General features: G+C 43.1%; 1 protein-coding gene across 3 annotated transcripts in view; it reads right to left on the reverse strand.

Moving 5' to 3' along the window:
* The window catches only part of Slc7a1 (solute carrier family 7 member 1), a 77,541-nt gene that overhangs the window by 7,690 nt on the left and 57,386 nt on the right, over window positions 1–12,465 (reverse strand). For all 3 annotated transcript variants that reach the window (XM_004631056.3, XM_023715086.1, XM_023715087.1), the window contains 4 exons: window positions 11,036–11,210; window positions 6,890–7,011; window positions 6,094–6,316; window positions 4,889–5,028 (listed from right to left, as the gene is read on the reverse strand). In XM_004631056.3, the coding sequence (XP_004631113.1) occupies window positions 4,889–5,028; window positions 6,094–6,316; window positions 6,890–7,011; window positions 11,036–11,210 (660 nt within the window). The remainder of the gene's footprint in view (window positions 1–4,888; window positions 5,029–6,093; window positions 6,317–6,889; window positions 7,012–11,035; window positions 11,211–12,465) is intronic.

The following is a 12,465-nucleotide window of genomic DNA, read 5'->3' on the forward strand; positions in this document are numbered from 1 at the left end:
ACACACACAACATACACACACATACCAGTTTTAATGATTAAATATGCATGCTTGAGGTGAGTGTATAACTCAGTGGTATAATATTTGTCTCATGTGTGCAAGTCCCTGGGTTCAATCCCCAGTACTGCAAATAATGATAATAAAGATGATGATGATGATGATGTATATATGCATGTTTATCTGAAAACCTTTTTATAAGCATACATGCTTTTATTTAATGTTGCTATGTACGTCAAATTTCCCATTTGAATAACTTGCCAAGTCCTACTTTGAAATATTTTCAAAACATATGCACTTACTACAAGCTAAAACAAACATGAAACTATTCTTTGTCCACAAATGCCTCTGAAGCTGCTCTTGATCACTGCAAGTCAAAGAAACTTAAATTGAGGATAAATAATACGATTAAAGAGCAACAACGGCCTTTGGATAATTAGAGAAGAATCCAACTGTGCATGCCACAAATGCCGACATTCCTCTTCACAGAGAAACCTGAAACAAATCTCTTCCATGTGAGGTGATTTTAGAACATGTACTTCCTGATACTCACACCAAATGAAAAGAAAGCAAATCCTTAGTTTGGTGAATGGTGTGTACATTATACTCTCTTGAATGATTATAATTCTATCTCCTTTTAATGGCACAGAAAGGAAATTGAAGCTAGTTTTAACATGACCAAATTACATGTAAATGCTGCAAAATATTACTGTTTCCAATTATTTAACCATTTAATTATTCTGGACATGCTCTGACATACAGCCTCCCTCAAGTTCAACACTGCGATCACTCACAAAGGTGGAAAATTATTCAAAGATCTTGTTAAATATATAAAAAGTGCTTTCTTTTTTCACGTAACAGTAATCCACAAAACTAGGTACCTGCAAAAGGTATATATCCCAACAAAATTTAATGATCAGTTGATTGTAGACGGTTGGGGGTCACTGAGGTCCAGATTATGACTGGTACCACAAGCCCTACTTTACCCAAAAGCCCACCACTGAACTCAAACTCAGGAAGAAACCTGGCTGCTTCTGGCACAAACACGAATCAGGAATCAGGAGCTACCTCTGCCTTCTTGGGATGCCTCCTCTCTGTATCTCTGTGGCCTCTATTCCTCCTCTTACACAGTGAGCTGGTACCTGGCTCTTGGGGCTCTAACGTTCAGACATAAAACAACGCAACATAAACCAGCAGGTAGCAGTGTGCATGAGCTCCATCTCCTTCCTGCACTGGGGATCCCAGAACTCTACACCACTCAGAGGGCTCTTTAGTGACTGCATTGGTCACGACTGGCCTCTCAGGGACAAACCTGACAATATCTGCTCCAGACATATGCATCAGTAGATTAAATAGAGACAGGGAGGAAAAGGAGGGCAAAAGAATCTTCCTCTGGCTCTACTATTATTTACAAAATTAGGGGCAGTATTAGAAAAAAACCTCACCATCCCCTATGGAATTGCTGGCACATTTAAAAGACTGTGAGGGACACTTATTTGCAGAGACGCTATGAATTAAGATAGACACAGTTGATTGTCAGGCACTAACCAAGTCACACTTGGCTTGTGTAATACAAGACATCAAGGTGCCACTAACAACCTCTTAGCCAACCTTATCAATAAAAGGAAAAAAAAAGGCTAAAATCCATGTAATTAGGAATGAAAAGGGTGAAATCATAACAGATAACTACTTTGAAAACCTGTATTCTAATAAGATGGAAAATACGGAAGAAATAGATGCCTGGATGCATATGAATTATCAAAGCTGAAACAAGAAGATATAAAAATCCTAAATAAACCAATATAAATCAGTGAAATTAAAAATCAAGTTAAAAACCTATCCAAAAGCAAAGGTCAAGCCCTGACAGAATCAGTGCTTAATTCTATAAGAAATTTTGAGAAGACCTAATACCACTACTTCTCAAACTCTTTAATGAAATTGAAAGGAAAGCAAAACTCCCAAATTCATTCCTAGAAGCAATCGTGACCTGACTAAATCCAGCAAAGGATCCAAGAACAACAAAAAAAGAACTACAGGGCAATCTCCTTAATGAACATAAATGCAAAAATCCTCAATAAAATACTGCCAAGAAGAAGCCAGCGAATTATCATGAAGATTTTATACCATAACCAAGTGGGATCCATTCCAGGGCAGGAGGGATGGTTCGCCATACACAAATCCATAAATGTAATACACCATATCAACTGAGCCAAAGACAAAAATCTCATGATCATCTCAAAGGTACAGAAAAGTATTTGACAAAGTCCAATACCCATTTACAGTAAAAACCCTACAAAAAACTGTCTTTATCTCAATCTGATGAAAGCCATCTATGACACACCAACAGCCAATATCACACCAAACGGTCAAAAAATTGAAAACTTTCATTCTAAAATCAGGAACAAGACAAGGATGTCTAGTCGCCCCCTTATTCCATATAGTTCTAAAATATTAGCCAGAGTAATTGGACAAGAAAAAGAAATAAAAAGACTAAGGATAGGAAAGGAAGAAGTTAAATTAAAATTATTCAGAGATGATATGATGCTTTACATAAAAGATCCCCAAAAGCTTCTAGATTTAATAACCAAATTCAGTAACTTAGACAGACACAAAGTCAACACTCAAAAATCCACAGCCATCCTGTATATGAATAGCAAACTCATGGAGAGAAATCAGGGACACTTTTCATAATAGCATCCAAAAAAATGAAATATCTAGGAATCACTCTAATGAAGTAAAAGATCTCTACAGAGATCTTTTCAGGGGAGAACTAGAGTACTCTGAAAAGGAAGAGTGAAGAGATCAGAAAATACAAAGATATACCTTACTCTTAGGTAGGAAGAGCCAATATAGTGAAAATGGCCATACTTGCAAAATTGTTATACAGGTTTAATGCAATCCTGATCTAAATTGTAACAGCATATCTCACAGAATTGGAGAAAACCCTAAAATTCATTTGGAACCAGAAGAGAACTAGAATAACAAAGGCAATTCTGGTGGACAAAGGTAAGGTGGGCAGGACATCACAATCCCTGACCTGAAATTATATTACAAAGCTACTTTGGTAAAAAACAGCATGGAGACCAGGGAGATAGCTCAGTGACATAAGTACCTGCCTGGCAAGCACAAGGTCCTGAGTTCAATCACTGGCACCAAACAAAACAAACAAACAACAACAAAACATACAAGAGAATCAGTGGAGCAGATTAGAAGATGCAGAAACAACTCCAGACACACTCAGCCACCTCATCTTTGACAAAGGTTGCAACACCTTCATTGGAAGAAAGACAGCCTCCTTAATAAATGGTGCTAGAAAAAAATGACCTTCCATCTGCCAAAGATTAAAACTAGACCCACACTTTTCACCACACCCTAAGCTAAAATTGAATTATATCAAATATCTAAATATTAAAACAGAAACATTAATTCTGCTGGAAGACAAAATGGTAGAACTCTTGAAGACAATGGCATGGGCAAACATTTCATGAATAAAACTCTGACTGCATGGGAACTATCACAAAAAATCAACAAGGGGACCTCATCTTATTGAAACGTTTGTTCACAGCAAGAGAAACCACCAACAGAGTTGAGACAACCCACAGTGTGCGAAAAGGTTTTGGCCAGCTGTTTCTAAAAGAACTACTACCTAGACTATATAAAGACCTCAAAATAATCAGACCCCCAAATTTAAAGATTCAATGCAAAATTGGACATCTGGAATGAATATGCAGTTCTCAGATGAAAAAGTAGAAATACCAAATGAACATATGAAAAATGTGCAGCATCACTGATTATTCAAAATATGCAAATTAAAACAATGCTAAAATTCTGTCTCACTCCAGAAACAATAGCTATTATCAAGAAGCCAACCAATGACCAATGCTGGAGGGGCCGTGGAGCAATAGGAGCCCTTTCCCACTGTTGGTGGTAGTGCAGAATGGTGCAAACACTGCCAAAATCAGTGTGCAAGTTCCTCAAAATCTAGAACTAGAGATTCCATTTGACTCAGCTGTTTATCCCCCTTATATCTTCCTGAAAGAAAAGCATCCTACCACGGCAATATATGCACACCCAAGTTTACAGTGGCATAGTTCGTAACAGCCAAATCTTGGAAAGAGCCCAAATGTCCATCAACTGATCAATGGACAAAGATGTGGGTTTTTTATAGAGTGAAGTGTTACTCTGCCATAAAGACGGCTAAGCTTGAGACATGGCTAGCTAAGTAGATGCACCTTGAGACCATGCTCTTAAGTGAAATAAATCAGACACACATATTAATATCATTGTTTCTCAGGTGTGAAGAACCAAGCGTAGATAAGGACCAGAATGTATTGATAGCTATTGTCAAATAGGAAGAAAATGTTCACATGGTAAAAGGAAGGCAGGAGAAGGGAGGGGACAAGGAAGGAAGGGGAAAGAGAAGAAGGAAAAAATGGAAACGAAGAAGAATGGTTGAAGGGAGGGGCAGGGAATGGGAAATAAAGAGAAGCAAGATATATTATACACAAATACCAATTTCCTATGGTGAATGCCATCATTATGTATATCTAAAATGTACCGATAAAATTAATTAGTAAAATTAAGAAAAAGATGTTAATGTGCTGAAATCTACTCGGAGAGAAGTTGGACAGTCTGAAGGGACAGTGTGTGCTCTAAGGTGTGCCTGGAGAGAGGATGACTGAGAATTCTATTACATCCTCTGTACAACTGGCATCTTTGTCTTTTGTCAGAGGGGCAGTTATCTTTCAACAAAGAGGTTCCAAGTATAAAAATCAAGAGTTAAAAAGGGCAATTACAATTTCTCACAGAGAGGCACAGTTTCAGATGTCTGCCTGGGGAAGAACTTTTGTTAAAATATTGGAGGTGAAAACACTGAAGTTCTGGTACTTACCAGCAATAGCACCTGAGGCTAGTGTGGCGATTACTGGTGTTTTGGTTCTCTCATTAATTTTGGCCAAAGATTTAAACAGCAGTCCATCTTCAGCCATGGCATAGATAACTCGTGGCATGGGAAACATGGAACCCAGAAGACTAGGTAGGGAGAAAGGGAAAAATGCATGCATGAAACTAGCTTGTCAGGAACAACGACACCATGTGAGACCATGTACAGTTTACCACTGAAAGGGACCCGGTGTTTCTCACCAAGAAATGGGTCCTTTCCAAACTCCAAATTACTTTTACGATTACACCTAGCTGAGTCACACAGGAAATAAGAGCATCACTGCATTTAGAAGGAATCCTCTGTGACAAATTACTACGTAGCAAGCAGTTCCTATTTACACTGGTCAACATCAAATCCCAGGGAAGGAAATTTCCCAGTAAAAGGCGCTCTTTCTAAAAGTAGCCCCTCCTTTACAGCAAAATTAAGGGCCAGAAGATGGTGGTCAAGGGCACCAGAGGTCAAAGGTTGTAACACAAGGCTCTTCACTTATATTAAGCAGACCATGCCTAAAAGATGGCCCTCAGATCTGTGTGGTAAAAAAGTCCGACAGTCTTCCTTTCTCCATGGTTTTGCTTTCTGGAGTTTCATTTATCTGTGGTCCATTATAATCCAAAAATATTAAATGGAAATTTCCAGAATAAACCGGTGATAATTTTGACCATATCTTATTATAATATACTGTTATAATTATTCTACTTTATTATTAGATAGTGTTAGCCAGGGATATAGCTCAGTAGCACCATGCCTGCCTGGCAAGCATGAAGTCCTGGTTTGATTCCCAGTGCAAAAAAAAAGGAGTATTATTAGATAGTGTTAATATCCTAGTAGGCCTAAGTTGTAAATTAAGCTTTTCCACAGACATGTATATGTTAGTAGAAACATCTTCCTCTGAGAGTCTTAGAGGGAATCTCCCTACAAATGAGAGAAACAATGGTATCAGTGACACAAGTAATGCTTAGGATGATTATTAGCAATAAACGTTGGGAAAAGACACATGCAGAGTTGGCGCGCTGGTCAAATCTCAAGAGAAAAAGGCGTTCCAGCCTGAGTGCTGACTCCCACGGGCCTCCCTAGGCTTATATCTTCTGGAAAGCCAGCCCTGTGAGGAGTGAGGAGTGAGAAGAGCAGTGGCGGGAAGGAGGGAAGCTGCTCACCTGGTGGAAAGCGCACAGAGGGAGCCGACGGCCACCGCGTACTTGGCGCCTTCCCAGCCCACATGCTTGAAGGCATCTGGCAGGGGGCTGTTGGTGTCCAGACAGAAGTAGGGCATCATGAGTGTGAGGGCAGCAGATACACCAAAGTATGCGACGAAGCAGATGAGGAGGGATGCAACAATACCCACGGGGATGGCCTTCTGGGGGTTCTTGACTTCCTCACCTGGAAGCAGCAAGAGTCAGAGGGCAGAAGGCACTGCGTCCACCCACCCACCCACCAGCAGGGTCAGCCATCCTGGAATATTCAGTCTGCAGCTTCCTGATGCAGAGAGGGCTCTTGGTAAAAAACCAAACAGCCTCTGGGGTCCCAGTCCTAGGATGGCTCTTGATTATTACACTGAGGCCCAACTAAAGGAGAGACATGTTTCCCTTGGCTGAGAATATCTGGTCTGAACATCAGTCAACCAGGTTGACATTATTTTCAAAGTCCTCATTTCTCCCACATGACACAGACAGCCAACCAGGCTGTAGCCATGCTGTCACTATCTGGTTTGATGCCAGCGCTCTTAGCTATGTTCAAGATATAGTACCCTATCAGGCACCACCACTCAGGGAAGTGATGATAAAAGAGGTAGGGCGAGATAAATCAGCAGAGAACTATAACCCCTCCTGTGATTTCCATGTGCAGCAGTGACAACTGGAGCAGGAAGGGACATTCTGGCCTTGGATAGTAGGGGTCTCCCTCCCATGTCATCCATACAATGGGGGGCCAGGGATGGCAGCGAGGGGCGCATACCAGTGGTAGCAATGCAGTCAAAACCCACGAAGGCATAGAAGCAGGTCGCTGCCCCCGACAGGACACCAGAGAACCCAAAAGGCATGAATCCACCAACACCTAGTTTCTCCAATTTTGTTTCACTAGAGGGGGAAGAAAAATCCAGAGTCAAAGATCACAGCACCTGCTGTGTCATCAGTCACCCTAGCCCGCTACTGCAGCCAGGCCCAGGGGCTGCAGAGCCTGCATCACAGTCCTCAGTGCACACACTCCAACTCCAAGGGCAGCAGGCCCAGAGCTGCGACGGCACACACCATCCCCTGCTCCAAAAGTACCTTGTCCATGATTTGTAGGGAAAGATGGGGGTGCCGGGGTCCAACCACCATTGGTCCATATCCTCCTCCCCAAAACCCACAGGAACACGGAGACACAGAGGCGCCAGCCAGAGACACTGTCCCCACCCACCATCCTGAAATGACCAGTAAGTAACTCAAGTCTCCAAAACAGAAACTATGGCTAAACTGTTTTAGTCAGCCACAGCATCCCCAAGTGCCCCTCAGCTTGAGGTCCACAGCTGCAGAGATGGCCTGGAACAGAAACAACGAGCATCAGATGCAAGAGCAACGTGCAGGGCGCTGCTAGTCCTTACACCAGAGGTGAGACTGGCAGAAGGGGAGTGAGGGCTGCACCACTCCTCAGTGATGCAGAGGCAGAAAAATAAGTGAGAAAAACAGCGAAGAAGAGCTCTGGATGACTCACTGTCAGAGAAGGCGAAGGGGAAAGCAGCTTACTGGCTCCTCAGGACTGACACAGGGCAGTCAGACACCCCAAAGCTGATGGGACAAAGGGCAAGTGTCTCCCGGAGCTGGGACCCAGCTCTCTTGACAGTGACGCCACTGCACCTGCTCCTCAGACCTCAGTGACAGGTCCTGATACACAAAGGGAGCACTGGTAAGAGAACAAGGTCAGAGGCAAAAAAAGACAAAATATGCACCTGCATTTGCTTGTTTTATATTAAAAAAAAAAAACCTGGAAACTTCTCCACAAACAGAATAAAGACAGCCACTCACTGTGAGAGCAGGGGATGAAAAGGAAGGAATGGAACAAGATTTCTTCATGAAAAGCTCTTTAGAAACACTATGACTGAAGAACTGTGTGATTTTTTTGTATTAATCAAAAATTAAGTCTAAGTGGTCCCTATGATCTCAGTCACAGGGCATAAATATAAAATAAATCCAGAATCCATTGCATAGGGCCTTAAAGCAAGACATGTAGAAATGGTTTTCAAAGGCTCTTCACAGAGAACCAATCCTAATGTGGTACATACATGTGGGGGTGGGTCCATTCGCCACCTGGTGGCTTATCCAGGAAGGACTGGGGACACTGCTTGGGCCACCTCCTGGCCAATGTCAGCTCATAACACTGTGGACCCAAACCCCAGCCTTAGGGCAGTGCTCTCTCCCCTGCAGTGTGGATGACCAGCTCTGCTACCTTCCACTTAACTGACCCTTAGCAAGAATGACTGGCATAGTAGGGTGTGAGGCCAGGGGCAGGTCTCTCTCAAGTGGCCTGCCCCCACCAAATTAATAGTAAATGTACTTCACCAAGTCTCCAAAGTCCTAACTTAAGCCACCTGCTACCCTGATAGAGCCTGTCAGTCATCCCTACCAGCTGCATTCCCCCTTCTACACAATAACAGACTCCAGCTGTGTGTGGGCGCAGCAATGGGGCACAGCAAACACGGCAGAGTAATGCGCGAGGCTGATGGCTGGGAAGGTGCTCTTTACTTTTCTTCCCTGATAGCTGGAGCAGGAGGAGCAGCCACCCTGAATCCAAGTGGCCTTGGAAACACAGGCCATGGCGAAGACCGTGAGATGGAAGGAGAAGATTCTTGGGCTAGGTAACAGATGTGCTGGACTGACCCTGTCCACCTGTCTGAAGAGCATTCATCTTATGAAGTCAACACTAGTTTGGGGTTTATATCCTAATGGGCACACGCTATCCTAAAAATCCTCAATAGGCTTTACACAGCATAAATTCGTGTCACTCTTACTTCCTATGTTACCCATTTCCTGGATAAGAAGGCCAGAGGTGGCACGAATTGAGGCAGGGAGAAGCCCACTCTAACTGTAGGTGACACCCCAACCCTAGACCTAGAGACAGACTAACTCAGGTTCAAAGAGTTCCCTGCAAGCCATGGAAAGAAAACGATACCAGAAAATTCCAAACCCAGTGTAGTCAAAGCAGCCTCCCACCACGCAGGCTGACACTCCTGCATGACACATGATTTGGTCAGGAAATGCCCAGTGACTGCCCAGGGACAAGCAATTTCATGCAAGAATACACGGCTGTTCTTGGAAACACAAATCTATAGCAGGCAAAAACAAAAGCCAAGAGCAGATGAGAATGAAATAAGAGCCAGCTGTGCTCCAGGTCTGCAGAATTTCACCTCTTTAAGTGGCTGGTCCTTAGATCCCCAACAACAGGTCTTCAGATGGAAATGAGGGCCTCACCTATGGCCCACGCGCTGGGGTGACAAACACCACTTTATCTAAATGGCCAGCACACTTTAGACATTGCTAGCACACTCAGTTCGAGGGTGACTGGTGAAGGCAAATAGCAGATACAATCTCGATAAAAATAATGATACAAACTCTCAAATAGCAACCAGGAAGCAAGAGGAGCCCTTGGTATTTCACTGCTGACCCGAAACTACATCCAGTAAAATCCACTTTTCAAGTATTCAGAGTCTGAGGCAGTAGTTCAAAGCATCTTCTGAGTTAGCTTCATTCTACCTTGAATTAATGGGTACCAATAAATTTGGCATACAGACAACACTGGAATGCTTAGAAATGATATGATAAAAGCCCTGTTTTGCTGTTGCAGAGTTTAAGAGAGAAAGCCTATTTTCATTTGAATTCAAGTGTTTAGGAGGGACTTATTTTTGTTTGAATTCATAACTACAAAATTATAGTATTAGTGAGGTTTCCTGCATCCAGTTCAACACTTTGCGGGTGTAAGGAGTGAAACAGTCACACATACTGTGTGACTGTTCACTCATCAGAGCCCTGGGAGAAGTGGCTGGACACCTGCCCCAGACCTAGCCACTGACTTGGTGGCTATGAGTGCTGATGTGCCCAGTGTGGGATAGCACTTCTCAGCATCCTTTGCAGCTAGATGTGGCTGCCCACTTAGTTTCTGCCAATGGAATGCAGGCAACGGGACAGCCTTCCTGGTCTGTCCTCAGAAGCCGTGGGCGTGCTCCCTACCCATACTCTTTTCACTTCTGGAAAGCTAGGGACTGCTTTCCTATATTCTAGGCAAAAGAGGACAACAAAAGCTGCTGTCAGGGATGACAGAACAAAGTGAAAGGCATCTGGGTCCCCATGCGGGCCACCATTGCATCTCACTCAGGGTATCTGTATCATAGCAGTTTCACCTTTCACCTTAAAGACAGAATCACAGAAAAACCCAACTTCCCATTCTCCATCCTGAGACAAAAAACTCATCTAAAAATCTGACGGAGAATATCTAAAAGACAAAGTACAATTATTTGGCCCTGTTTCCTACACAGCAGGAGCATGTTGGAGCGGGGGTGTGGGCTTCCTCAGTGGCCTTGGAGAGTTCAGGATAGACAGCTGGCTTTCATCCCCCTCAAGCTCTGAGTGTCCTGAATCAGAAACCAGAGTGATGGGGCCTCTGTGTACCTCACCAAATGTGCAGAAGGACCCTTTAATCCGAGTTCCACCTATTTCATCTTCCCCGTATGTTACTCATGTCAGAGGAAGGTATTTAAAAATACAGAGAATATCTTTTAAATAAAAAATTTAAAGGCCAGTCATATAATCAAATATGAAGAAGAAAGATTCTTAAGGACTGTAACAACAATTTGGAGTTGAAATGATGGTCTTGAAAACCCACCTTGTCATGCAATGTGCTGTCCAGTTCAGGGAACTATACCTTAACCCAAACTCCACACTTACAAAATATCCTCAATAACATCACTGAATAAAAACAAGGCAAAACAAGTGAAAAAAAAATTTTGAATTGTGTATTTATAAGGGTACACATTATCCTAGTCAACTATATCCCCAAATATGTGTACATGGTGCTAAAAATCAAATATGGAGAACTGTTACATGCCAAGAGAAAGAAGAAATGACTCACTTGTTGAGACACCCATGGCTAGACTCATTCAAGATGCTCTCCTCCGTGAGCTGCCAGTTTTTAATGGATCCCTTCACAAATCCTGACACCACGATGAAGCCCAGGACCAGAACATTGATACAGGTGAATATTTTGTTGACCATAGCTGACTCTTTTACGCCAATGGTTAAAAGTCCTGAGGAGGGCAGAGACAGAAAATCCTAACTTATTAACCACATACTAGTAGGTCACTTTGAGGATGGCAATGAGGACATCAAGAAGAAGATGACAGAAAAGAACACAAACAGCACCAAACCTCCGAAGATGTCCATGAGCCTCTCAATAGAGGCCGAGTTATCCATCCTAGTGGCAAGGGCCTAAATGACCGAAGTCCACGGGATGCTTCCCTCGCTATCTGGACCTCCTTGGGAATTGAAAAAACCACCCACAAGGGACCAAGGAGCAGCTCCTACGGACAGCAAGTCCCTGGCAGAGGACAGAGGGGCCCTCAACCTGTATAGAACTTCCCCCCATCTCTTGGAAAGGATGTAAGTTTATTTCCTCCAAGAAGGAGATACCTGCACAGTTTTCTGGTAAAATGAAAGTTTTTCAAATGAGGAAATTATTCAGATTTACTCTGGGACGTTAGTCATGTTGGCAGGAACAAGGGTTCTCACTCTGAATCACTGATACATATGGTTCCCCATTGGACACAGTACATTCAGAAGAATGTCTAAGCCAGGTATAGTGGCGCATGCCCATAATCTCAATACTCTAGGAGGCTAAGGCAGGAGAATTACAAGCTAAACCTGACAATTTAACAACTTAAGAGAAACCCTATTTTAAATTTTTTAAAAAGGGGGGGACATGAATATAACTCAGTGTGAAAGCTTTGGGTTCAAGCCCCAGCACTAAAAAGTTTTATAGGTCTAAGCCACATTAGCTCCAGCTTGTGAATGCATTTAAAATCAAAACAAGACGCAACCAAAAAGATCAACCAAGTGATAAAATGGCCCAGGAACCTCATGACAACACCATCTTTGAGGAGTACCCCAGGACCACATTAGGGTGATCACACCATTTAGGGACTTCCATGCTGCTAAAGTTTGGATCTTAAGTGCCCCTCAAAGACATATGTGTCACTCCTGGGAAATGGGGCTTTAGAGGCGTGGCCTAGCGAGAAGTCTTCAGGTATCTGGGCACGTGCCCTGGAAGGGGACTGTGGGGCCCCAGTCCCCTCCTCTTTCTCTCTTTCACATTCTGGCCACCAAGTGAATGATTCTTCTCAACCATGTACTCCCACCACGATATGTAGATGAGCATCTCTGACCTGTGACACTGTAACAGAAAGCTGGTGGACACACACGGCTAGGAGCCATGGCAAGCATGAAAAGGGGCCACACACTGTTCAGCCACAGTCAGGATTTGAGACTTTCTCCCTGCCATGGAAG

Source organism: Octodon degus, unplaced genomic scaffold, assembly GCF_000260255.1.
Source record: "Octodon degus isolate 3935 unplaced genomic scaffold, OctDeg1.0 scaffold00038, whole genome shotgun sequence".
Lineage (NCBI taxonomy): Eukaryota > Metazoa > Chordata > Mammalia > Rodentia > Octodontidae > Octodon > Octodon degus.